Source organism: Camelina sativa, chromosome 4 (assembly GCF_030686135.1).
Source record: "Camelina sativa cultivar CO46 ecotype springtype chromosome 4, ASM3068613v1".
NCBI classification, from domain to species: Eukaryota; Viridiplantae; Streptophyta; class Magnoliopsida; order Brassicales; family Brassicaceae; genus Camelina; species Camelina sativa.
Genome location: NC_141883.1, coordinates 30,188,944 through 30,211,068, shown reverse-complemented (window position 1 = coordinate 30,211,068; position 22,125 = coordinate 30,188,944). Strand labels below are relative to the sequence as shown.

Sequence of the window (22,125 nt, the reverse complement as noted above, 5' to 3'; positions counted from 1 at the left end):
TAAACAAATGTATTAGAATTCTCTAGAAAGAAGCACACAAAATAGTGTATATAATGACTATATATACAACACTCAAGAAATATATTCAGGAATAGGTTATGAAAGTTTAATTTTGTTTTATCTTAATTTCATTAAAAAAAATTCAGTAATTCATCTCATATTCCTTTTACAATTTTTTTTTTTTGAATATTGTACTTAAAGGAGATTTATCATATACACAATAAAAAATGAAAAAGGATTTGATTTGTTTTTTTTCGTCAGAGATGTATTCATAGGGATGGTTCAGTAAGCTTGAAAAGACAAATATGGAAATTTAATATTCTACCGAAGATTAAACATTTCCTATGGCGATTACTCTCTAAATCTCTGCCTACAGTTACTCGTTTAATATCTAGGGGAATGAATTTAGACTCTATTTGTCCAAGATGTCTTCAGAATGATGAAACAATTGATCATTTACTCTTTTTATGTCCTTATGCCGAGTCAATTTGGCAATTAGCAAACATTTCCATCCATATTTTATATTCTCCCTCTATTAACTGTGAATCTTTTTTAGAGGCTATTTTCACACTATGAAATGATCAAGACCTCCCAACACATACAAAGCTTCTCCCTTTTTGGGTGCTTTGGCATATTTGGAAAACAAGGAATAAATTTATTTTTGAAGAAATATCGGAAGCTCCTGAACATATAGCATTACGAGCAAAAGCAGATGTAAGAGAATGGTTTCGACTTGAACATAATTCATATCGGGTTAACTCAAACATTCAACAACCAAAGTCAATGCACTGGACAAGACCAACACAACCTTTCCTCAAATGTAACTATGATGCGAGTTATGATCCCATATCTCAGACGGCCAAAAGTGGCTGGATACTACGCAACAATACATGAATTTCAAATGGTTGGGGAGCATCGGACTTGGGACAGACTTCTTCACTTTTGGAAGCTGAAGGCAAAGCTCTTCTATCAGCACTACAACAAACTTGGATCCGGGGAATAAGAAATGTTGTATTTGAAGGCGACTGTGAGACACTAACCAAGATGATGAACAACTCAGTTTATATAGCTTCAATAGAAAGAGTTTATAAGGATATTTTACATTGGTCACAATTCTTTGAGCAAATTAAATTTGTTTACACTCCAAGATCATATAATAATACAGCCCATGTATTAGTAAAGCTAAGTTGTACAACAAACAGTTTCTATTCTGCTTGTTTTCATCCCCTAGTCTGGTTATCAGATTACAATTTCTCATTAATATAATTCTTTTTTGACGAAAAAAAAGAAAGATGTTATAATCGCAGCTACGTGAAACGCTTTTTCCCAAACAACATGACACCAAATTAAAGTGAGATCAGTACCTGCACCAACCCAATGCAGTCGTTCATTATCGCATAACTGCATAAGCATATTTTTTTTTCTATATTTTGTTGGTATCGTTTTTGTAAATTATTAATTTTAAAGAATAACATCATATCTTCCCCAGTCTAAAGACTAGTAGAATTGTTGGAATTTTTCTTATAAGATCCAAAAAAAACTATTTTCGCCTCTTTCACGGTCCGTTTTGTTTGTGTTCCTCAAGAAATTAAATAAACTAATTTTTGTTTTCTTTATTTCAGGTAAGAATTAAAATAACCCTAATTAACAATAATCCATACATATATAATCGCAAGAATAGTTTTGGAAATGTTCTTCTTTTATCAGCAACAACAACGATAACAAACCAAGTCCATTGACACTTGACCACTGTTCCAACACCACACCAACATAAAGTTATAAAATCCCTCAAACAGTTTATTTAATGAACAAAGGCCTAGAGAAGAAAGCACAAAAAAGGCTAAAATAAGCATTTCTTGTGAACAATCGCCGCTCCAGTTTCTTCATACTCAGCCTTAGTTATCCACTTCTGCAATATAGACACCACAACTTTACATTATAAAAAGCCCCAAAAAAACTCACAGTAAACTTTAAAAATTGTATTTTACATATCTTTTTTACCTGTTCAAAGGAACTTAGAGAAGCCAAAATGGAGCCTCCAATCCAAACACTATACTTCCTCGCCAGAGGAATCGCAACTTTAATTCTCGTATTAGCGGGTGCAAGCTTACTCATCTCTTTGCTCATCCTCTCCGCGATCCCAGGGAACATCGTCGTGCCACCACTCATGAGAATGTTTCCATACAAAGCTTTCCTTATATCAACATCAGACTTCATTATCGAATTGTAGGTCATCTCATGAATACCATAAGAGATTCCATCCCGACCAAAGACGGCTGGAAAAGAACCTCAGGGCACCTGAATCTCTCGGCTCCTATTGTGATCACTTGACCGTCGGGAAGCTCGTAGGTTTTGTTGATTTGTGCGCATGTTGCAGCTTTATTCAGTTCTTTCTCGTAGTCGAGAGCTACATAACAGAGTTTCTCTTTGATGTCTCGGACGATCTCCCGCTCGGCTGATGTGGTGTATGTGTAGCCACGTTCCATCATGATTTTCATGAGGTAGTGGGTTAGGTCACGGCCTGCTAAGTCTAGACGCATAATCGCGTGTGGGAGTGAGTAACCTTTGTAGATTGGAACTATGTGGCTCACACCATCTCCTGAATCTAACACAATACCTAAATACACAAAAAAAAATAACACAGTATGTCATGGATTGTTTTAAGTGCAATTGCTGCATTAACATTTATTTTGAGAACAATTGACTAAAAAAATAAAAATAAACATTTAATTATCTTCTTTGCGTTTGACTGTTTGCATTTGTCTAATCTTACGATATATATTGAAACTTTTATTTCAAGTTACTTTACCTGAGGTACGACCACTAGCATAGAGAGCGAGAACGGCCTGAACGGCCACATACATAGCAGGAGTATTGAAGGTTTCAAACATGATCTGAGCCATCTTCTCGCGATTGGCCATTGGGTTTAGAGGAGAGTCAGTAGAAGCACACGGTGTTCTTCAGGAGCCACACGCAGCGCGTTGTAGAAAGTATGATGCCAAATCTTCTCCATGTCATCCCAATTGTTAACAATACCATGCTCCATTGGGTATTTAAGTGTAAGAATACCTCTCTTGGCTTGAGCTTCGACTCCCACATAAAATTTCGAATGTTCATATCCAAGCATCACCCCCTTGTGCCGTGGACGACCTATGATGCTTGGAAACACAGCCCTTGGTGCATCATCTCCGGCAAATCCCGCCTTCAAAATAATTCACTAACTATTAGATTTCCTATCTTGTGTTAATTTATAGACTCTGAAAAAAAAACATTTTGTTTGTTAAACTATAAATGTAAACGGCAAAGACCAATGTTTTCCCGTTTGCATTCTCACTTTGCAAATATGCTTATGAATGAATACTGAAATCTTTTTATTTCCTTTCTTGTGTAATTGGTAAACGCAATGTGTAAATGCATAAAATTGTGTTTGAATCATAGAAGCCTTACGGATAAATAAATAGTGTTTTTATTTTCTCCTTACCTTGATCACTCCAGTTCCGTTGTCACACACGATAGCCTCTAACTCCGACATTATCTAAAGGTAGACATAACATGTTTCAACAAAAAGTTTTAAAATATCATTGTTAAGAAGTTCACACAACATTAACATTAATAGAACTGTAAAACCTCATTAACATTAATAGAACTGTAAAACCTAAATTATATTAAATCATAAACTAACACTTGGGAAATAAACAGAGGCACGGCCGTATACAAAGATTATGCTGATTCCTAGCACGGCCGTATTCCAATGTTCCACACTATATTATGTGTTAATTTATATTCCTACAAAAGAGAATCCCTCAAATGTGCATTTTCCTACCAAAACAATATAATTAGGATTCTAAATAAATCCAAATCTTCCCTAATTTTTAACTTTTTCTTTCTAATAAGATTATAAAAACTAAATTAGCTTTAAATTATTAAAAAGTAAAACTTAAAAACAAATCTTTTTCAAGAGGAATGATAATGCGACACTTGTAACCTTGAAACCATCAAACCCATTTGTAATGTTATAATTTAACTATACTCTTAAATAATGATTTAATTTTAATTATATTGTAATTTCATATTTAAAATATTATGTAAAAGACTTAATTAAATTTATTAACTAATGACTAAAAGTTCAATTAATTTATCTTTTCTTTAAATAAAATAGATCTTAAGCACATATTGGAGATGTTGACTAAAAATTGATAGTTCTAAATACTATTGCATTTTATATGTAATTTATAACATAAACTTATAATAAGTATTATGCTTGTACCCACATAGTTATGACCATGGTTAATCCAACACCAACATAATTAAGTTATAAAAACAAAGAAATCAGATACAGATATGGAATCCCTCACAACAATTTATTTTACCAAAACAAAGCATATAGAACGCTACTTTTATTAGAACGCTACGTTTAGCATTGCTAACAACTTAAATGCATCTCTTGTGAACAATTGTCGCTCCACTTTCGTCATACTCATCCTTAGTTACCCACATCTGCAAGATAGTCATAACAAACTTTACATTATAACAACCCCAAAAAACTCACATTATATTTAACTTAAAACCCATATTTTTATATCATCTTTTTACCTGATGAAAGCTGCTTAGAGCAGCCAAAGTGGAACCTCCAATCCAAACACTAGACTCACTCTCCGGAACATCAACTTTAATCTTCATACTAGTCGGTACAAGTGCAGTGATCTCTTTCGTCATCCTCTCTTTAATCCCTTGGAACATTGTTGTCCCACCAGTCAACAAAATGTTACCATACAGATCCTTCCTCGTATTGACAGCACATTTCATGATTGAATTGCGAGTCGCCTCGTGAATACCAGGAGATTCTTTTCCCATAATCAAAGACGGCTGAAAAAGAACCTCAGGACACCTGAATTTGGTTTGATCCAACAAAACTTATACGTACTATAATTCTATGAATGGATAATAACATGACATGTGGTACATGGAAAGTTGGAAACCATCAAACCCATGTACTGTAGTAACAAATTCATCTATTTTTTAATTTACGATCAAAATTTAATGGTTTAAATTTCATATATACACAATATTATGTCAAAGATATATAAATTAAAATTGACCTCTAGCTTATTGTAGCAAAAAAGCTTTATCGAGGTTATAAATCATATACACTGTGAAATAATTTCAATTTTGTTTTCGATCCAAATCATATGGGTAAATCAAGTGGTTTTACTCAGTTTACGGTGATCTTTAAACATACTCGTGACTCGTGACTCGTGACTCGTGACTCGTGACTCGTGACTCGTGACTCGTGAGGCAGAGATAATAAACCAAAAAAAGGAAAAGAAACCTTTTTTTTCATCCACTCATTTGTTTTACCGGCGGTAAATATTTTAATGGCCTATGGTGTGGGTCAGACCAACTGAGTCAAGCCCGAGTCGCGTTACCCACAGCGGCTTTTTATTTTTTTTTATTTTTGTGGTTTCTCCTTCTCTTAAACGGCGAAAAGACTCAATCTTTTTCTCCTCCGATCTCAAAGAGATGAACGCCGCTATTAGAGCAGCGATTCTCAGACCACAGAGCTACTCGTCTCAGCTCAAAATAGCGTTTTTTCATTCAACCCCCGTCTTAGAACGCAAACGTCGTACTTCCTGGGAATCGGTCAGTCTCTATCTCTCTCTCCTCCTTAAAATTTTGATTCCTCAGCTAAATTTTCCTACTTTTGTAATTCTTTGGATTCTTCGATGTCATTTTCCATGGATTTGTGGATTTACGTTGTTCTGGTCGAAAATTTTGTGTTTTTTATTTTCTTATACAGACGAAATGTTGGGACTTTAGAGATTTTCTTGTCTAAATTGGGACCATTTTACTAGGCTTACAGAGTTTGGAACAGGTCTTCTGAATTTTTTTGGGATTTATTTACCTAATCTGCAGAAATCAAATGTTCACAAGAAGAGGTTCAGAAGGATGAGAGAAAAGCAAGAATTATTGCGGAATGTGAATGCTTTTGCAGCAAACATGTTTACGGTATTTGTTTCGTCTATGCTTTAATCACTGTTTCTGTTGGCATCAGCTATGTTGTCTCTTTGTCCAGTTTCAACATTTTGCTAATATGGTTTACGGTTTGAGCTTTATGTGCTCTGAAGTAACGTTTTAGATAGTTGATACTGAAAGTTTAATAATGGTTCAAAAGTGGAAGGATTTGGGGATTTTTGAAAAGGGAAATGCAAGTGTAGTGTCTTGGGTTTTAGTCTCTTTTCTTATTGCTCTTTTGTTATGGTGCATTTGCTCTTCTGGGGATTTTCATTTCTAAAGTTCTCAAAAAGCTCTGGTTAAATGTTTTGATTCCAGAGCTGGCATGATGAGTTTGATGACGATGGTCCCTCCTCTCGAAAGCAAAACTCGTGGTTCAAAAAACAGTATTCCAAGGAGCCCAAAGGAAACCAGAATAACAAACACGGCCCCTACAGTTGGGGTAAAAGTAAGTGACTGACTGTCTTAGCTTTATTTCTTTCCAATCGGTAGGTATGTAGCTTGTTCAGTGCTTCTACAATCATCATCTTGTTTCTTCCGTAAAGTTCAAATTGTTAGTCATCAGTGTTAATTCTTGAGAATATAAGTAAAGTTGTTGCTTCCTTAAAGTTTAAATTTGTTAGGTATCAATGTTAGTTCTTGAGAATATAAGTAAAGTCGTCCAATGAAGTTTGTATGTGTTGCTTGTTGGCCTTAATCTGGGGTTGTTTAGTAACTTCCGGCTTATCGTGGACTGAGGCTCATTATTGAAATTCCTGGCTCATCATGGACTCAGTTCTTCAACTTGTGACCTGTTCTGTATTGTTGTTAATGTTTCATAATTATGAAGTGTCTCGTTGTTGAAACTGTATTTATGTCATTTTGTGGAATCAATTTTGTTTGGCTACATACTCTTAACAATACTTTTGTTCCGCTGTGTAGGGCATTTTGATTTTTGTGAAGTTGATGACGACTTTGAAGTCGACTATGTATTCCGAACCGCTTTTGGTGGATCCAGAGGTTTCTCGTTTTCATTCACCCATGAAGAGGATGAACCTCGATGGCGGCATCACTCTTCAAGGTTTTCCAACAACTCTAAGAAGTCCTGGAGATCAAAATATCGGTTAGATGAATATGAAGAGGAAGATGACTATACTTCAGAGTCCAGCGACTCTGAGTCTGATTCAAGCAACCAAGTTTCTCATAGACAAGCACTTGGCCTGAGTCCTTCGGGCCCTTTAAACCTTAAAGATGTCAAAGATGCGTGAGTAGTTAACCTCATGTCAATATACAAAAGCTAACCGTATATTCAATTTCTCACCACGTTACATCAAACTCTTTTTTTCTTGATCAGGTATCGAACTTGTGCATTAAAATGGCATCCAGATCGTCATCAAGGCTCTACCAAGGTAACTAAATAAGATCTCCTCCTCTCTGTTCAATCTTCCCATATAAGCTTATTTTCTTTTTCGTTTTCTCTCTTGTGTTAATGAATATGTGATGATATGAAAACAGGTGGCGGCTGAAGCAAAGTTCAAGCTCTGCAGTGTGGCTTATCAATCTTTATGCGAAAAGCTATCGGTGAACTAATAATATAGAGAGTTAGATAGGTTTTGATTACACACACGTAGAGATATCTCATTACAATAAATTTCAAAAATTGTTTCACTTTCTAAAGCTTTGCTCAAAAGCAAAAGCTCACTACAAGATTCAAGCTATGCCTCTGGTTCTGTCAAATTTTATCTCTCATCCCCTGCTTTTGCCTTTCATCGATTTGTCTTTTTTTCAACCGGTCAGAGCGAATCACATTGTCTGTGACTGAAACAAGCCCAGTGAGTTTAGTTACTCAAGGCCCAAACCACCCAAGCTCTCTCTGTTATGTAATAAAGACAGTCCTTGGAGATCAAGCAAAAACTATTATGTAAATATCAATATTCTATTCTCAAAAAAAGGAAAATCTTTTTTTTTTTTGTTCTCCTCTGTTCTTCTCTAAAAAAAAACACTCTTCTTGGTGTGAGTCAAGGTCCGTTTAAAGAACGCAATGTTATGTACTCTCCAACAGAGATGAACACTACTACCGCCATCAAAGCAGCGATCTGCAGACCGCAGAGCTATTGTTTTCTACTGAAAACTGCGTTTTTTCATTCTACTCCCGTCTTAGAACGCAAACGTCGTTCTTCGGAGTCGGACGGTCTTTTCACAACATGTGTGGGTTTGCCTAGCTTATTTGATTTAGATCAAATTTACCTGTCAATCTCTATATTTTGATTTTGAAGGCAGATTAAGAGTTTGTATAGGCGTGTGAATACATGTTCTGATTTTTTTTAGGGTTTCTTTAATATCTGACAGAAATCAAATGCTCAAAAGAAGAAGAGAAGTAAGAAGTTTTTGAGGGAACATCAAGAAGCAGTGCGTCGTGCTGTTGAACAACTTAAACAAGAAAGAGAAGAGGTACACATATTGAGAATTTATCATGTATAAAACATGTTTAAGCCCTTTAGGGGTAATTATACTATTTCATCTAATAGCTAATTTAATCACTTGTTTTGCTTGCTTCTTCCATTGCCTAATTGCTTTTAAGAGTTGAAAACTTTACAAAAACACATAAAACCCTTATGTGGTCTCTTAGCCGCCAATGTACCTTTAATATATTGTCTGATTGTTCATGAATCATGACTTAGTATATGTCATGGTTGTAATTAACATCAGGCCACCAAGAAAGCCAAAGAAGCCAGAGAAGCCGAACAAAAAAAGAAGGGCAAACACGGCTCAGAGAGTTGGCGTAAAAGTAAGTGCTTATCCTTTGAAATTGTCTAGTTAAGGTGCAATTTTGTTTAGATACATTACTCATATTATTTAAAGAAACATGTGTTACATTTTGTAGGGCGTTCTGTTTCCTGCGATGACGACTTTGAATATATATTCCAAAACTTATTTACTAAATCCAGAGATCATTATTATTCAACCTATAGAGAGAAGGAACGTCACTGGTGGTATCAGTCTTCATGGTCTTCTTATTACTCTAGCAACTCTTGGAGATCGAAATATAGATTTTATGAAGGAGGAGAAGAAGAAGAAGAAGAAGAAGAAGAAGAAGAAGAAGAAGAAGAAGAAGAAGAAGAAGAAGAAGAAGAAGAGATAAACGAAGAAGAAGAAGAAGAAGAAGAGGCAAAACAACAAGATGATGGCTATAGTTCAAGAAAATCAAGCGGTTCAGTGTCAGATTCAATCCAATTCCAAGCTTCTCATAGACAAACACTTGGTTTGAGTCCTTGGGGTCCCTTAAAACTAGAAGATGTCAAACATGCGTGAGTTACTTTTACTTCCAAGTTCACACACACACAATAAAAATCAGTAACTATACTCACCAAACTTGTTGTCTTTTCTTTGGAATCAGATATCGAACTTGTGCATTAAAATGGCATCCAGATCGTCATGAGGAATCTACCAAGGTAAACACCAAACACAATCTTTTCAACCTCCATTGAAGTGTTTTTTTTTTCTTTGCTAATTCTTAAATCTATAAACTGATACAGGCAGCAGCTGAAGAAAAGTTCAAGCTCTGCACTGTGGCTTATCAATCTTTACTCGATAAGCTAGCAGTCAAATAATATTTTTTGTGTAACGTAGGAAGCTACTGATTAAAGACTTCGATAGGTTTTGATTACTAATAACAATATTTTCCAAAATACTTTTTTAGTATAACATGATCAAGCAACACAAGAACCAAGCAATGTGTGAGTGTGACTGTGTGTGTTCTGACCCGGTTCGATTTATTTGGTCAAGTTAAACCGGTGTTTTGGTCTAAACAAGTGAAACCATAATAATAAACCGGACCTTTGGCTAAGTGAAAGAGTCATTGATTCAATTCAATCCTCAAATGTCAAATACTATTTCGTTTTCAATCGATTGGCTTTTGAGGGAGAAGAGTCAATCGACAAATAAGCTATTGCCGGAACTGAAGAGATTCCGGTGAAGCTCCGGTGCGTATAATGCTCAAGGCCGTTCAGATCTTGGGTTGGTCATCAGGGTTAACCATCTCACAGAGATTAACGAAGACCCGCAAGTCCTCGAGTGTCTCTTTCATCTCTTCATCTCTCAATCTCTCTACTTTCTCCTCTGTAACTTCGAGCTCTCCTAGGAGAATCTTATCTTTCAACCCAATTCGAATGTCTTCCTCACTTCCCGGGACTGACCCAGTTGCAAATTCTCCAGCTTTCGTCTCTGTTCAATCAGCTGTGAGTCTAATTCATTCATCTCCTGTAAAGATCTTATCTTTAGGCTTTTTGGGTCTCTTCAATGGTGTGTTTTGTTGTTTTAGGGTGATGTTCGTAAGATAAAGTTCTGTCAATGGTGTGGAGGGCCAACGAAGCATGAGATACCTGATGGTGAAGAGAAATTGAGAGCTATTTGCACACATTGCGGCAAAATCGCATATCAGAATCCTAAGATGGTACTGTTCCTTTTTATTCTACCAACAATTTTTTGTTTTTGTGTCATTCATTATAAATCAGGTTGATTAATGTGAAATTGCAGGTTGTAGGTTGCCTTATAGAACATGAAGAAAAGATTTTACTTTGCAAGCGTAACATTCAACCTTCACACGGTCTATGGTATATATACGACTTACACACTTGTTCTCTTTGTGTTGAGTACATAATTTATGCTACACAATACAAAAGTATTGAGTTTTTTTTGCTAGTGTTGTGTGTGAAGTTTATATAAATAGTAATATTGGGTCTTTTGAGTACACAGGACTCTTCCTGCTGGTTATCTAGAAGTTGGAGAGTCAGCTGCACAAGGAGCAATGAGGGAAACTTGGGAAGAAGCTGGAGCCACTGTGGAAGTTATTTCACCTTTTGCGCAACTCGACATTCCTCTTATTGGCCAAGTAATTATATATACAAAAACATCCCTAATTTACGTTTATTCATTCTTTGCATCATTGTGCTTATATGTCTCTACTTATTTTGGAGCAGACGTATGTTATATTCCTAGCCAAACTGAAGAACCTGCATTTTGCGCCTGGTCCAGAATCATTGGAGTGCCGTCTTTTTGCACTAGATGAGATACCGTTTGATTCCTTGGCTTTTTCATCTATATATGTTACCTTAAATTTGGTAAGATTAAGAACAGAGACGAATCTCATCGTACTCTCTAGTCCCCATTCACTAGATTTCTAAAAAACCATGTTTGCTTTGTTGGTTTTTGCAGTACTTGGAAGATCTGAAAAATGGGAAAGTCAAGTTTCACTATGGTACAATAAATAAAAGGTGCGTTCCAGTTAATATCACAGTATGTGGAGTTGATTGTTGAGAGATACTATCTAACAGTTGTACTTTATTTCTTTGATCACTTATGGTGTAATGTGACTAATTACGTGCTTTGATCTTTCTCAGGCCTGGAAGTAGTCCTTCAGATATTCGTGCCTTTAGTCTTGATTACCATCTGCAGCCGTGACTCGAGGTTCGAAAATCCTTGCCCTTTACATTTATGTATTGGATTGTATGGGTCTAATAAAGTTCCTTAGATGATAAATCGTTTAGGGACAAGTGTGCTTTTATAATGACTTCTCTGCGTGGAGACTTTGTCCTTATGGTTGAACCTAATATGAGAGCCTGTCTACAGAGTTTACAGAAGCGGCTTCTGGACTTCATTCTCCCACGTCGTGTCTTGTCATTTGGCACCTAGTTGCTGACTAAACGAGAAGGAAAAATGAAGTTGCTTCTGTAAGAGATCCTTGGACAGCTGAGAAGAAAGAGGGAAGATCATTTATTTGGACAGAGAAATAGGTTGGATGGCTGTTACTTGTTAGGTATCTCATGTCAGATATTATGGCTGAACAAAGTGTTTCTGTTTCTAGTTTCAGTTGCCTCAATTGTAAAAGGAAACAATGCAAATGTGCATGAGAGCCTTGGCATGACTTACACAGTAAGATCGATGGCCCAGCTGCGTATGATGTACTGACCAACTTCGAGGAGAGATGGTTGAAAGCTGCGAAGCCTAGCGGGATCAAGAAGTTTAAGACTTCCTATGACGATGCGTTGTTAAGGATCGATAGGATTCCAGATATATTAGGAGTTTCTGATACTCCTACTGTTAGTGAGAACGATCCTGAGGCTTGGCATGTTCAGGTAATAACATCAAAACTGTTACTGTCTGTAAGAAGACCGTAGTGATTGAGCGTTTTATGAAGCCATTATTTAAGATCTTACGCCACTTTTTAGCATTGCATGTTAGTTAGAGATGAATAGAAGTACTTGATGAACATTTGCTAATTAGTGTCTAGACTCATTTAGCAACATATCGTCTGACACCAATTTCCTAGTACCGATTCTTCTCTTAAACTCTAGCCATTGATATGAAAGAGATCCTTCTGGATAGCCTTTATATAGAGGTTACGTTGAGATTATTCTATTCTGTAGAGTTGGTGAAAGGTGTCATATTATAATAGATCATGCAGAGTTTGGATTTTGGTCCAAATCATTGACCTGGACAATTATTTCTTTATAGTAGGAATATATTTGCGGTTCATATTACGCAAGCTAAGCTGATGTGTTTCGGGTTTGATACAGATTTTCCGTTCGATCGACTCAAACTCTGTGAAAGGTTTCCCAAAGGATCCAAAAGATGCTACGTGCAAGGTGACTTGAAAAAGCAAAGGAATCTTTAGCTATCATTATGTTTCGGTGTCAGAAAACTAATCCATGAAAAGATTTTTGTTTTGGATAGAACTTGGTGTGTGGGAAAAACGTGCTGATTGATATGAGCATACACACAGCGTATGTCAAAGCCATTCGTGCTGCCCAACACTTCATTTATATTGAGAATCAGTATTTCATTGGGTCATCCTACAACTGGAATGCGCATAAGGACATAGGTTTGGTTATATGTCTCTGCTCCTATATTTCAAGAATACATGAAACTTAAGTTTGCTCGTACAGTTATAAAAAATTTTGTCCTAAGATAAAGGCATCAGGCAGTTTTGTGTATATATCTCTTAAACGGTGTCATATGTTATGATATCTATGGAATTATTCTTGTCAACCATGACCTCCTACTTCTTTACTTTGTGCTAGTTTTAGGTTTATTCAGTCTCCGATTCTATTTGAGTTGCATTGGCTCTTAATATTGCTATACAATGTCGGTGTGTAGGTGCGAATAATTTGATTCCTATGGAAATTGCGTTGAAGATAGCTGAAAAGATCAGGGCAAATGAACGCTTTGCTGCGTATATTGTCATTCCAATGTGGCCAGAAGGTGTTCCAACCGGTGCTGCTACCCAGAGGATTCTATATTGGCAGGTATGTCTGATTAAAAACTTGTGGCGTGGTTTTCTAAGCCAGATTCTTCCTTACAATTTTCAAATCAGACATTAGAAATCACAAAACTAAGTAGAAACTATTAGAGATAATCTTGATGGTATATGTTCTTAACACATGATGGATTCATACATCATCAATATAGTTAAACGATTTAGAAGATGCATGTAATATTTATGTTTCTTAGATGAGTTCTGTCTGGGTAATTGGAGATTATGAAACTGAATGTCAGTGTTATCATCGTTGCAGCACAAGACAATGCAGATGATGTATGAGACTATCTACAAGGCGTTAGTGGAGACAGGGCTTGAGGGAGCATTCTGCCCACAAGATTACCTCAATTTCTTCTGTCTTGGGAACAGAGAAATGGTGGATGGAATCGATAACTCAGGAACAGGGAGTCCAAGCAACGCAAACACTCCTCAGGTAACTAAACGCCGATGCCTGCTGCTTAACTTTCTCATGTTGCTGAAACGAGGAGTCCCGATGGTGTTGCAGGCATTGAGTAGGAAAAGCAGAAGATTTATGATCTATGTTCACTCTAAAGGGATGGTAGTTGATGATGAATACGTAGTAATTGGGTCTGCAAATATAAACCAACGATCAATGGAAGGCACAAGAGATACAGAGATTGCAATGGGAGCTTACCAGCCTCAACATACATGGGCAAGGAAACATTCCGGTCCTCGGGGTCAGGTAAATCCTGACAACCATGCAAAGATAAACCTAAAACGAGTTCATATTCCAGTTCTAGAATTTAGATCATTGGGGTTTTTTTTTTCTTGTTTCCTCTGCAGATCTACGGATACAGAATGTCGCTTTGGGCAGAGCATATGGCAACATTAGATGACTGTTTCACTCAACCGGAGAGTATAGAATGTGTAAGAAAAGTGAGAACAATGGGAGAGAGGAACTGGAGCCAGTTTGCAGCTGAAGAAGTGTCAGACATGAGAGGACATTTGTTAAAGTATCCAGTGGAAGTAGATCGAAAAGGTAAAGTCCGACCACTTCCCGGGAGTGAGACGTTCCCGGACGTAGGAGGCAACATTGTCGGATCGTTCATAGCCATACAAGAGAATTTAACCATTTGAGAAGCAGTGTCACTCACTTTTAACAATATTTTTTTGTGTGGATATTGGTCACCTTTAATAATAATAAGGAAGATTAATTGGTCACCTTTGCACATTATTATTTATCACTTATATAGTGGATGTAATAATTTATGATACATAATTTATTGTGTACAAAGTGGTGCTTATAAAATGAAATAAAGTATATATAGTTTGGCTCTCTACTTCCGTTTGAAGATCAGTCAAAGTTGAAGATTTATTGTAAAACACACATGAATAATTGTGACTCCCACATTTATGTTTTTGTTCAATTTGACCCCCCTTGAGAATACTTTTTTGTTGATTTTGGTAAAAAGTGGACCGAAAAGTAACAAATCAAAATGTGGGGGAAAAAGGTAACAAATCAAATTAGTGAATTTCTTATTTTTAAAAAGATGCTTAAAACAGAGCAGACTATTCAATCGCATTCATCGTACCAAGTAGGACACACACATGTCAATACTCTCAATCTCAACCACGATCTCATCTGAAATAGCGAAATCGATGGAAAGGTCTGGGCTTTAAATAGCATTGAGGGGGGAGCAAATGCCGCTGTTTCATCCATCTTCATCACTCTGCCTTATCTTAGATCTCCGATTTGATTACACAACCCGAGTTGTTGTTTGATCGAATCAGCCCATCTCTCCTAATCTAATCAGGAGATGGGTTTTGGTAACCAAGCAAAGCCGAGGGAAGACACACCTCTTCTCGGTGAAGCACCACCACCTTTGTCAAGCAAGTTCAAGACTTTCGCCAATGTCTTCATTGCTATCGTCGGAGCTGGTGTCCTCGGTCTTCCTTACGCCTTCAAACGTACCGGATGGTTCATGGGTTTGCTTACCCTCTTCTCCGTCGCTGCTTTGATCAACCATTGCATGATGCTTCTTGTTTATATCCGTCGCAAGCTTGGTGTCTCCAATATCGCCTCTTTTGGGGACCTTGGCTTCGCCGTTTGCGGTAACGTCGGGAGGTTCGTCGTTGAAGTTCTTATCATTCTCTCTCAGGCTGGGTTTTGTGTCGGATACCTTATCTTCATCGGTACTACTTTAGCTAATCTCTTTAACTCAACCAACACTACGACTCTGAGTTTGAGTCTGAGGCATTTGATGGGTGTGTCTCCTAAGAGTCTCTATATATGGGGATGTTTCCCGTTTCAGATTGGTTTGAATTCTATTAAGACGCTCACTCACTTGGCTCCTCTCAGCATATTCGCTGATGTAGTTGATTTGGGTGCAATGGCTGTGGTGATTGTGGAGGATGTGAAGATTACGATGCAGCAAAGGCCTCAAGTTGTAGCCTTTGGTGGCATGTCTGTGTTTTTCTATGGGATGGGAGTGGCTGTTTACGCCTTTGAAGGGGTGGGAATGGTTTTGCCTCTTGAATCTGAGATGAAGGAGAAAGACAAGTTTGGCAAAGTGTTGGCTCTCAGCATGCTGTTCATCGCTGTCATGTATGGATCTTTTGGTGTGTTAGGCTACATGGCTTTTGGGGATGAAACAATGGACATCATCACAGCTAACTTGGGGGCAGGACTTGTGAGCAGTCTTGTCCAGCTGGGGCTCTGCATCAACCTTTTCTTCACTTTCCCCTTGATGATGAACCCTGTGTTTGAGATCGTTGAGAGACGTTTCTGGAGTGGGATGTACTGCGTGTGGCTCAGATGGCTGCTAGTCTTGGTTGTGACGTTGGTGGCTCTCTTGGTGCCGAACTTTGCAGATTTTTTGTCATTGGTTGGTAGCAGCGTCTGCTGTGCGTTGGGCTTTGTGTTGCCTACTTTGTTTCATCTGATAGTCTTCAAAGACGAGATGGAGTGGAAGCAACGGGCTTTAGACTGGGGGATCCTACTACTGGGTATCGTTCTTGGTGTCTCAGGTACTTGGAGTTCCCTGAATGAGATCTTCCAGAAGTAGTAGATAGGTGGACACATTGTTTCTTTTGTTGGAATTTTTTCTACTTTCAATGAAAGCAAAAGTGTCAGAGTCTTGGAATGTTGTTATGTTATTTCGATTCTGTTGCTAATGTTATTATGTTAAAAGTAATAACCATTGAGACATGTGTCATATGTTTTGATCCTATGATCCCTGGAACAAGCACGCTCTTATTGGGATTGGTAATATTTTTCAACTATTTCAATCTTCATTAACTTATTGATGCAACCAAACACACAACGACTCCTTTTTTGGAATGATATTGTTGGTTACGTAGCATGCTTGCATTTAAGATGCTTCGTCACGCCTGAGGTTAGAGGAGAAGCTGCCACATGGTACATAGTACCCATCACATAAGACATATCCTTTTGCATCTCTCAGCGTCTTTTTTTATATATAGAGAGAGATGAATGTGGAAGAGAAGCTTGAAAAAGTGAGAAGATAAAAAAATGGCAGACACAGGCAAAGGAAGCTCTAGCGCTGGCTGCAATGATCGCTGTGGTTGCCCTGCTCCCTGTCCCGGTGGCAATTCCTGCAGGTTGGTCTTTTATAATGCTCCAGGATTTTGATGTGTTGTGATCTTATAAACGTGGTTCCATTACATGTAGGTGTAAGATGAGGGAAGCATCTGGTGGGGATCAGCACATGTTGTGCCCGTGTGGAGAGCACTGCGGCTGCAACCCCTGCACCTGCGCCAAGACCCAAACACAAACCTCCGCCAAGGGATGTACCTGTGGTGAGGGCTGCACCTGTGCCAGTTGCGCCACTTAGATCCTTAACTATGTCTATACCATACTTGTATCATAGGTGCTAGCTAGTCAATCTGAAATAAAACTGTTTATCGAGGTCCAAGGTACAACAATATATATTGTATGCTCTGCTTTTGTCTAATAATGACTCATCCAAGCGTACGAAAATAAATCCGTAAACCTTGAGTGTCTTGGGCTAATACAATCCACTAACTGAGTCTCCTAGAAATGATAGTCGGTGAACACAAGGAGATAAATTTTGAACTGAATGGGTAACAACAACATCAAGTTGCCAAATGCATAGCTTCCTGAGCTTGTGTACATGATAACGAATAGCTTGATTTACCCGCTGAACATCAAAAGGGAACAATCATTGTGTTCATCACATAAATCTCATTGTTTTTTCAAGGATACAGGATGCTTAATTGCCTAAAATGAGAGCCAAACGATGGCATTGCTACTTATACTCAGCTGTAAATGCCTAACTGAAGGGGCACTCTATATCAAGGGTCTCTCAATCATACATCATTTGTTAAGGCTGCTTGTTCTTTAATATGCTATAGTAATGCAGAGTGAAGATGGTGAAGATGCAGAGTGATTTGGTTTTATATGATCGGTTGGTAATGTCACTTGTGCATATAAATTTCTTTGATAGCCGTAAACTGACATGGCAAGGGATACCAAGAAGCATCCGAGACAGTCACAGGAAAGTACGTGATAGTCAAGACGGACTCATCATTCCTAGAAACTTGGCTCTGTACTTCTCTGGTAGTGACAAAGAAGAACTCAAGTTGCGAGTCACTGGACGGATTTGGAAAGAAGAATAAGCTAATGATGAAAAACAAATCCTCTTCCTATTGCTCTGTAAGTTATCTCAAAATCCTTCCAAGGTTTTCAATAAAAGAAAGAAAGAAAGAAACGTACAAAATCCATTTGACTTAACGAAACATACAAACAAGATTTTCATTAAAATTTTTTGTTGCTTCTCTCAATCTCTTCTTCTCCAATGGACGAGACGACGTTGTCAGTTTCTTCAAAAGAATCCATGTCGGGAAGGGGACTTCGTATGTTTATGGGTTCGGTAGCAAAGCTTCCAAGAAGAAACAAATCAGCTTCTACGGGAAGGGACAAATCATCAGTTTCTTCCAAAGAATTGATGTTGGGAATGGACAAATCAACTTCTGCGGGATCATCAACTTCTACCGGATCAGAGTTTTCAGGAACCGCATAGTCTAAGCCGAAGCACAAGATACTACCTTCCGATTGCAAAGATCGGAAAGACCATAGGCGAAAAGGGCTGCCAGCAACTAACTTATAGTTCTTCAACACTTTATTCCATCCTCTGTTAAGGACAAAATCCCAAACCCCATTCCTTAGCCTTTTCTGCAAAAATAACTCAGTCGCTGACGACGAATTGCGATACAAGGAAGTTCTCAATCCGACTTCACTTTTGAAATCAACAGCCATCGTCTGTGTGTCCAACATCGTACGTTCCGTGTCTTCTAAGAAACTTGAATCAAGCAACTGACTTATAGGGATTAAGAGTTGACCTTGTCTAACGCTCACGTCGTTCTTAGTAAATTTCCTCTCCATGATAACCTTCGGATCGTATCCATTCACTTCGCCCATCTTCTCCAAAAGCCACACCGGCGGTGGTGTCGTATGCGTGTTTGCAACCTCAGAAGGAGAATCTACTACGGGGACGTGAGAAGGTGACGACGCGACGACGCGAGAAGGTGACCCGGTGACGACAGGAGAAGGTGACTCGGTGACGACGCCCGAGCGAGGAGACCCAGTGACGACTCCCGAAGGTGACCCCGTAAGGTTTCTTTGTTGCTCTTCTCTGTAATCCATTGTGATGATTCACGATCACGATCTTCTTTTCTTTCTTTTTTTTTCTTGATACTCACGGAACCCTCTATAAACAACAAACAGACTATTGAGAGCGTAGTGGAAAAAAACTGAGCGTCTATATAGTTAGTAAAAGTCTTTAATTTACATAATCAAACCCCCAAATTCACCAATATGTCATTTATTTATTTTAAATTTTAAAATTCTTTTTTCCTTTTTTTGCTTTTTCTTGTGAACTCGTAACTTAAAAAATACAGCCTTAACCGTTGTGTGATTTTTCCAACATTTTGTTTTTACTAATTTCGTCTTTAATCAAATACGAGTACATATTACTAATCTTCTTAATTTATTACTCTAATTTTGTTGACTTTTTTTTTTCTTTCTATTATGGATACTTTTATTTGTAAAATATATTATTAACTCTATACCATATATATTTTAAATAATAAGGCTTAGGTTAATTTAGTTTCGTTTGTTGGGAAGAAATAAATCAGCGCAGGTTTTTTCGTTGTTCTTTTTCTTTTATATCATGTTTTGATAATTTTAATTTCTAGGTTTCTAATCATTCACCTATGCAACTGAAATTAACGTATCAACAACTGCTCTTAGAGTTGAAATACTTTTTCTTATAGCTAGCAACTAAGGCTGGGAAAAAAAACTGTACCCGGAACCCAATTCGAAAAAAAACGGTTTGGTTTGGATCCAGGTATACCTAAATAACTCTTTTGGGTTCTATATTGTTAAACCTGTGGGCTCGGATTTGGGTTAGGGTAATATCCCTTACCTAAACGGGTACCCATAAGACCCGAAAATATAGAGATATATCTATAATATTAATAATATTTAGCATGATATAATTTAGTTATCGAAAATTATAATGATAATTTTGAATATATCAATTAGTTTTATACTTATACCTAAAATAATTAAAATAAATATTTGTTACATATGTCAAAATTTAGCTAAAATTATTCAAAATTTAACTAATTTTTAAAGATTTTTTTCGGGTATCCGGTAGTTCGGATAGTAATCGGATTCTAAAATTTATAACCCAAACCGATCCGAACCTGATAATATCTAAATTGAACTGAAACCAAAACTTTAAAATTACTCAATAGATTCTATTTTCTTAAACCCGTTTACCAGAACCCGAACCCGAACCCGAACGGGTTACCCATATGCCCACGCACGCTAGCAACCTTCTCATCAACAGTGTATCACTCACACAATCTTGTCCCAATTGTATAGATGGTAATATTGAGATTTGAGAAAACCTCAACTCCTTCGAATCAGCTTCAGACGTTTCTTAGCTAGCAACCTTCTCAACATTTTGTTTTTACTAATTTCGTCTTTAATAAAATACATTAATAATCTTCTTCATTTATTACTCTAATTTTGTGCTAAAGGATCCTTTATTCCTTGGCGGCCAGGAAACATACATATATAAATATTCATCATATACTGATTTAATATGAAAAGAAGATGTTATAAAATATTTGATCATCAAGCAAATTCTTAAGTGTTACATAAGCCTCACGTCCTCTACATGGTCTATAAACATTTGAACCCAATTTTTTTTCTTAGACCCTCCCATTCCTTGGATTTCTACTACTCTGATAGTTTTCCTCTGGAAACTGTAGTATAAAACATAGAAAAGGTCGGCTAGATACGTCGGCGAGAACACAATTTCATTTGTAGTACCAGTCACCCCAACAAAATGTAATAATTCCACTGTAATTCCATACTGCCACAGAGGAGGCAATTCGTAAGTATTCTTGATCCATCCGTGTTTTTCGGAGTCTTTTAGAACCCACATCTCAAAACGTCTACGTTTTCCACTGATATATTGACGCCCTTCCGACATAACTAAACCCAATTTGCCATTGTAGTTAATCAGTTTTGCTTCTATGATGAAAGGTTCCGTTGCTTTAATAAAGCTAAACTTCTCGGACCTAACATCAAAGCAAACTATCATAAAAATATTTGAAGATATGTCTACGAAAGCACGGTAATACAAAACACCATTAATGCATATCCCCTCAAACTTAGGACAATGGGGTATGCAACATTCGATCATTCTCCATGACAGTTTCTTAGCTCCTAATGTTAGAACTTGATGCTCAACAGAAATCCCATCTCTTTCCGTCATTGAAAGTACCTTGAATTGTTTCTCCATCGGATGATACCCAAAATAGCTAAGTATATGTAACCTCTTCCTTGTCTTTGGTTTCGGTAAAGTTAAGGTTTGTCTTGTGGTAGGGTTACATATCACGGACGCCAATTTGAACCTCTGCTCATTTTGAATAAAAACAAGGCCATGGATAGGTCTAATGTTATCACAATACCTACCAAAAGGAATTTTCATATGATAAGTGGCAGCTAAAGGAGACGAGTTCTCATATGGATTTGTAGGCTGAGGTGTGGAGAAGACGATCAGCTCACTGTCTTTATGGCAGACGAACAATAGCCTCGGTAGAGCACAAGATTTGGTCAGGAACAACTCAGTGAAATAGGGAATTCCGAGTATGGAAACCCAGAGCTTCGATACACAGCGACATGTGGCTATAGATTTTGACGATAATCTAGAGAATATGTCCATCATGACATCAATTGAGATGTTTTCTACAGTAGCATTGATTGAGTTTGAAGGTCGTGAGTGTCGTCCATGGATGGTTTGACGATCTTCTGATACGTTCAGCCGCAGCGATTTCATGGCTGCGTTAACTTTGAGATACTTTGGAAAGTCTGATCTATTCATTCACGTAACATTGGTATTTATACAAGCTGAGAGTACCTAAACAGATAATATCGTATCACAAGAGAATATTGTACATATATTCGAATGTATCGTAATAATACGCCTACCTCTTGTAGTTTCTTGTGGTCTACGAAGGCCCTCTCAAGTGCTAACGTGTGTAGCAAGGTAATGAGAGAGAAAGAGAGAGAAAGAGAGAGATTTTTTAGGGACGAAGAAGAGGTAAAAAGATCGTAAGCCCTACCGACAGAACCTCCTATATGTGGGCCCTAAGTTTGGGCTTTATTATTCTAAATTAGGAGAAATCAAGGCTAACCTTGAGACCATAATAAAAGACCAAAAATGAAAATCTTTAATATGGAGAAGTTGCTCAACTCTCTATATCTTTCAGCCAAAAGCATAACTCTTTGAACAAAAGCA

The 22,125-nt window shown here is 37.4% G+C and overlaps 5 protein-coding genes and 4 pseudogenes across 8 annotated transcripts; 6 read left to right on the top strand and 3 right to left on the bottom strand.

Moving 5' to 3' along the window:
- Positions 1-1,722: 1,722 nt before the first annotated feature.
- Positions 1,723-3,795, bottom strand: LOC104782704 (actin-11-like; annotated as a pseudogene). Its single transcript, XR_015596204.1, has 5 exons — positions 3,683-3,795; positions 3,482-3,535; positions 2,810-3,202; positions 2,002-2,617; positions 1,723-1,909 (listed from the first exon to the last, which is right to left on the bottom strand). The product of XR_015596204.1 is annotated as an actin-11-like (transcript).
- A 636-nt stretch (positions 3,796-4,431) lies between these two features.
- Positions 4,432-4,854, bottom strand: LOC104784354 (putative actin-9 pseudogene; annotated as a pseudogene).
- Positions 4,855-5,190: 336 nt separating this feature from the next.
- On the top strand, positions 5,191-7,728 carry LOC104782703 (uncharacterized). The gene is made up of 6 exons (XM_010507709.3): positions 5,191-5,640; positions 5,914-6,006; positions 6,331-6,460; positions 6,934-7,255; positions 7,346-7,400; positions 7,507-7,728. Exons 1-6 carry the CDS (start codon positions 5,383-5,385, stop codon positions 7,579-7,581), a joined length of 933 nt encoding a protein of 310 aa, XP_010506011.2. The 5' UTR covers positions 5,191-5,382; the 3' UTR covers positions 7,582-7,728.
- Positions 7,729-7,948: 220 nt separating this feature from the next.
- LOC104782702 (uncharacterized) lies at positions 7,949-9,602 on the top strand. Its single transcript, XM_087509585.1, has 6 exons — positions 7,949-8,199; positions 8,341-8,442; positions 8,701-8,773; positions 8,876-9,299; positions 9,389-9,443; positions 9,528-9,602. Exons 1-6 carry the CDS (start codon positions 8,038-8,040, stop codon positions 9,600-9,602), a joined length of 891 nt encoding a protein of 296 aa, XP_087365711.1. The 5' UTR covers positions 7,949-8,037.
- Positions 9,603-9,840: 238 nt separating this feature from the next.
- LOC104782695 (nudix hydrolase 23, chloroplastic) lies at positions 9,841-11,900 on the top strand. Its single transcript, XM_019245024.2, has 8 exons — positions 9,841-10,229; positions 10,313-10,444; positions 10,528-10,604; positions 10,747-10,882; positions 10,971-11,111; positions 11,206-11,264; positions 11,391-11,457; positions 11,620-11,900. Exons 1-7 carry the CDS (start codon positions 9,984-9,986, stop codon positions 11,449-11,451), a joined length of 852 nt encoding a protein of 283 aa, XP_019100569.2. The 5' UTR covers positions 9,841-9,983; the 3' UTR covers positions 11,452-11,457; positions 11,620-11,900.
- An 89-nt stretch (positions 11,901-11,989) lies between these two features.
- LOC104782701 (phospholipase D beta 1) lies at positions 11,990-14,607 on the top strand. Of its 2 annotated transcripts, XM_087511809.1 has the most exons (7): positions 11,990-12,125; positions 12,567-12,635; positions 12,724-12,871; positions 13,147-13,295; positions 13,563-13,739; positions 13,812-14,009; positions 14,111-14,607. In XM_087511809.1, the coding sequence occupies exons 3-7, from the start codon at positions 12,757-12,759 to the stop codon at positions 14,402-14,404; spliced, it is 933 nt and encodes a 310-aa protein (XP_087367935.1). In that variant the 5' UTR covers positions 11,990-12,125; positions 12,567-12,635; positions 12,724-12,756; the 3' UTR covers positions 14,405-14,607. The 2 variants fall into 2 exon arrangements, with proteins under 2 accessions (XP_087367935.1, XP_087367934.1); XM_087511808.1 differs by having other exon boundaries at positions 13,563-14,009.
- A 232-nt stretch (positions 14,608-14,839) lies between these two features.
- LOC104782694 (amino acid transporter AVT3B pseudogene) lies at positions 14,840-16,549 on the top strand (annotated as a pseudogene). Its single transcript, XR_015597650.1, has one exon. The product of XR_015597650.1 is annotated as an amino acid transporter AVT3B pseudogene (transcript).
- A 190-nt stretch (positions 16,550-16,739) lies between these two features.
- On the top strand, positions 16,740-17,279 carry LOC104782693 (metallothionein-like protein 4A). The gene is made up of 2 exons (XM_087511807.1): positions 16,740-16,888; positions 16,959-17,279. Exons 1-2 carry the CDS (start codon positions 16,800-16,802, stop codon positions 17,119-17,121), a joined length of 252 nt encoding a protein of 83 aa, XP_087367933.1. The 5' UTR covers positions 16,740-16,799; the 3' UTR covers positions 17,122-17,279.
- A 3,193-nt stretch (positions 17,280-20,472) lies between these two features.
- On the bottom strand, positions 20,473-21,663 carry LOC104784351 (F-box protein DOR pseudogene; annotated as a pseudogene).
- Positions 21,664-22,125: the final 462 nt, after the last annotated feature.